The sequence below is a fragment of the Macrobrachium nipponense genome, chromosome 14 (assembly GCF_015104395.2).
Source record: "Macrobrachium nipponense isolate FS-2020 chromosome 14, ASM1510439v2, whole genome shotgun sequence".
In the NCBI taxonomy this organism is placed as follows: Eukaryota; Metazoa; Arthropoda; class Malacostraca; order Decapoda; family Palaemonidae; genus Macrobrachium; species Macrobrachium nipponense.
Window position 1 is genome coordinate 1,742,963 of NC_087207.1, and position 4,063 is coordinate 1,747,025.

Here is a 4,063-nt window from a genome sequence, read left to right on the forward strand (position 1 = left end):
CTGGTATAGTTTTGGGCACTATTAATCTACCTCTGCTTGCTCTTTCTGATATTTTTAGTTCCATGATGTTTTCTGCTATTCCTTCTATCTGTTTCCATACCTGAATTATCATGTAGCGTTCTCCTCTCCTTTCTAGACTATATAATTTTAAGGATTGTAGTCTTTCCCAGTAGTCAAGGTCCTTAATTCTTCTATTCTAGCTGTAAAGGACCTTGTACACTCTCTGTGCAATATCCTTTTGATAGTGTGGCTACCATATCATATTGCAATATTCAAGTGGACTACGAACATATGTTTTATAAAGCATAATCATGTGGTCAGCTTTTCTTGTTTTGAAGTGCCGTAACAACATTCCCATTTTTCTTTACATTTTGCCAACAGAATTGCTATTTGATCATTGCATAACATGTTCCTATTCATCAACACACCAAGGTCTTTAACTGCTTCTTTATTTGTGATTGTCTCATTATTAGGTACCCTATATGCATATAGCTTTCCTTCTCTGTTTCCATAATTTATTGATTCAATTTATCAGAGTTAAATACCATCCTATTTACCTCTGCCCAATCATATACTTTGTTAAGGTCTCTTTGTAGAGCGTTCCTATCTTCATCACAAGTAATTTCTCTACTTATTCGTGTGTCATCAGCGAAACTACTCACTACCGAATCCTTAACATTACTGTCAATGTCTTCAATCATAATAACAAACAGTATTGCAGCTAACACCGTACCTTGTGGCACACCGGATATTGCCGGTGGTTTCATCCGATTTTCTCATCGTGTGCAATAACTATCTGTTTTCTGTTGTGTAAAAATTCGTTTAACCATCTTCCTACTTTATCCACGATATTGTGTTTTCTAATTTTCTTCACTAATATATGATAATATAATAATAATAATAATAATAAAATAATAATAATAATAATAATAATAATAATAATAATAATAATAATAATGTAGCTGCCGTTTTCTTCAAAGCCACAGGGATGAGATGTAGAAAAGACACAGATGTTACTCACGTCACACTTTATTAAAAATTTGATATAAAGTTCAAGTTGACATCACTAAACACTTTAAACCAACTTAAAGCTTTAAATCACTTAACACTACTACTTCAGTTGACCGTTGCTGTAAGGGCTTATAGTTGGTCATTACTCCAAGACCAGAGAACAATGAGGAGTACTTTGCTAGTAGTACAAGGCGACGAGGTTCAAGAAACTGAAAACAACAAAATATACAAACTTACTAAAACTGTTAAATAGAAATTCCATAACAAACAAAGCATTGATTATAGTTTGATATAACTACAAAACACCACAAACAAACAAATATATACAAATTTCAGTAAAGAAATAAACTTACATCTGTGTTACTCTAAGCTACATCCAATACAAACGAAACGAATTTCCAAAGAAATGTTCTTTACACTTCGAAGACTACTTCTGGTCTGTCAGTCATCAAAAAAACCTTGATCCTATTTCCAGAAACTTATAACTGTTACAGTGTAATTCCAACACTGATAACTACCAGGATAAACAATCTTTTTCAAGAACTACTCAACAACAATTAACAAACAAACAAATACAGAAGTAACAATCCAAACTAGACTGAACAATGTTTTACATGTAAATTGGACAAAATATCTTTAGCATAATTTAACCCCAACCCTAATCACCAAGTTGAAAAGCAAAGCTTATTAATTATTATATACACAATTGGTTTCTATAAAAAGCTGCATTTACATTCTCGGCCCTATAAACAAATTATTTGTTTATCAAAATCATCATATCTATAAAATGCAGGTGATATAAATACATCTATATTTAAAAATGTAATATACTCTCAAATCCTTTGATCCTAATGAAAATAACTATTATAATCATTGTTCCTCTACTGCAAGGAGAAGAACAAGCTTTTGAATGGGTCGATGGAGCTCTGATGTTTGTGTCTTCAAAACTACACTTCGTACAAAACCGATTCTGTCCTTTTCAGTGCTGATAACACGACCCATCATCCAGTTACTCCTTAACTGATTATCATCTTTTACAAGGACAATATCACCAACTTGAATGTGCCGCTTTTCCTTGTTCCACTTCTGTCTCTCTTGTAATGTTGATAGATATTCTCTTCGCCATCTAGTCCAGAATAAGTTAGCCAAGAATTGAACATATCGCCACCTCTGTCTCAGATACATATCTCCTTTCTGAAAAACACCAGGTGGTGGCATCACAACACTTGATTTCTTGTGTGAGAAGCTGTGCTGGACTGAGTGGTTGTAAGTCATCTGGACTGTCACTGACTGTGGTCAAAGGACGGTCATTCACTATAGCCTCAACTTCTGTGAGAAGAGTGCGGTAACTCTCATCATCCAGTCGTCCAGCATGTTCTTTGAAGAGATGAGTCAAGACCTTTCTCACAGTTCTAATCTGACGTTCCCACACACCTCCCATATGACTAGCTGTAGGGGGATTGAAGGTCCAGCTGATGCTTTCTTTTGAGAGGAAAGCTCTGATCTGATCATCATTCATCTCTTGCAGTGACTTCCTCAACTCCTTCTCGGCTCCATGAAAGTTTGTCCCATTGTCACACCAAATCTTCCTTACATTTCCTCTTCTAGCAACAAACCTTCTTAAAGCATTTATGAAGGACGATGTGTCTAAGGAATTGGCTGTCTCTATATGAATTGCTCTTGAAGACAAGCAAGTACCTCTTCCTGATTTGCCTTCCTTCTTTTTACTTCCTGTGGCCAAGAAGTCAACACCTGTGTGTGTGAATGGAGCAGCTGGAATTACTCTTTCCAATGGTAAATCAGCCATCTTCTGGTTAAGAACAGGGTTTCTCATTTTTCTGCAAATGACACATCTTTGTAGAACCTGACGGACACTTGCATTGGTACGGATAATCCAGTAAAGTTCTCTAAGTTTTGCCATCACATGGTTGCGTCCAGCATGAGCTAATTTTTCATGTGTGTAACGAATAATCAAAGTGGTAATATGGCTCTTTCTAGGTAATATCATTGGATGCTTTTCGTCAGCTGAAATTTCTGCTTTGGAGAGCCGTCCATTAACGCGAAGAAGCCTGTCTTGCGGATCAATGAAGGGATCTAGTTTATAAATGCTACTGCTACTACAAAGTCCTCGGCCCCTTGACCTTCGCTCTTTTGTAAGAGTGCCACTTCCTTACTAAAAGTTTTCTTCTGGATATATCTGATGACTGCTTTTCCAGCAGCATCTAATTCATCTGCTGTAATTGAACCATTAAGTCTAGTTTGTCTCTTAGATTTCAGTATGAAAAAAAGACGGTGATACACTGCAACAGCCTTCCTCAACCGATGCCATGAAGAATAATACTTAAGAAACTTATCAACAGCATTTCCCTCCTCATCTTCTGGATGTACTGCAAAACTTGTAGATCCTTCCAATTCAACATCATCTTGAGGCATGTCATTTTTCCACAGCTCCTCTGGTCCTCTAAGAAAATATGGGCCATCAAACCAAATGTTACTGTTCAGCATTTGCTGACTTGTGAAACCTCTTGATGCAATATCAGCAGGATTCTCTTTACTCTGAACATATCTCCACTGTGTATTTTCAGAGAAATCCTTAATTACTTCACTCTATTTGCAACAATATAGGAAACCTCTTTCTATCACTAAAAATATAGTGAAGAACTGTTGTAGAATCTGTGTGATAGAATGTCTGGTCCACTGTAATCTGCAGCTCTTTCAAAATGTGTTGTGCTAGATTTATGGACACCACTGCAGCAGTCAATTCCAGTCGGGGTATGGTTGTTGCCTTTACAGGACACACTCTAGACTTTCCCATCAGCAGAGCAGTAGAAATCCTCCCACTGCTATCGGAAAGTCTTATGTATGCTGCAGCACCATAGCCTTCATTACTAGCATCTGAAAACATGTGCAGTTGTGTGGAAGTCCTGTACCAAATTCCTTTGGCTTGACACATCTTGGAATCTTTAAGTTACCCAGGATTGGTAAATCATCAAGCCACCTTCTCCAGGGCTGCTGGTATTTTTCGGGAATAGCATCATCCCATCCCAAGCTG

At 36.9% G+C, this 4,063-nt stretch overlaps 1 protein-coding gene across 1 annotated transcript; it reads right to left on the reverse strand.

Annotated features, from left to right (window-relative positions):
• Positions 1-2,152: 2,152 nt before the first annotated feature.
• On the reverse strand, positions 2,153-2,932 carry LOC135226024 (uncharacterized). Its single transcript, XM_064265502.1, has one exon. It carries the CDS (start codon positions 2,930-2,932, stop codon positions 2,153-2,155), a length of 780 nt encoding a protein of 259 aa, XP_064121572.1.
• Positions 2,933-4,063: the final 1,131 nt, after the last annotated feature.

Bases quoted from the DNA above. Each gene is read 5' to 3' on its own strand.
- LOC135226024 (XM_064265502.1), bottom strand. From the start codon at position 2,932: ATGGCAAAACTTAGAGAACTTTACTGGATTATCCGTACCAATGCAAGT.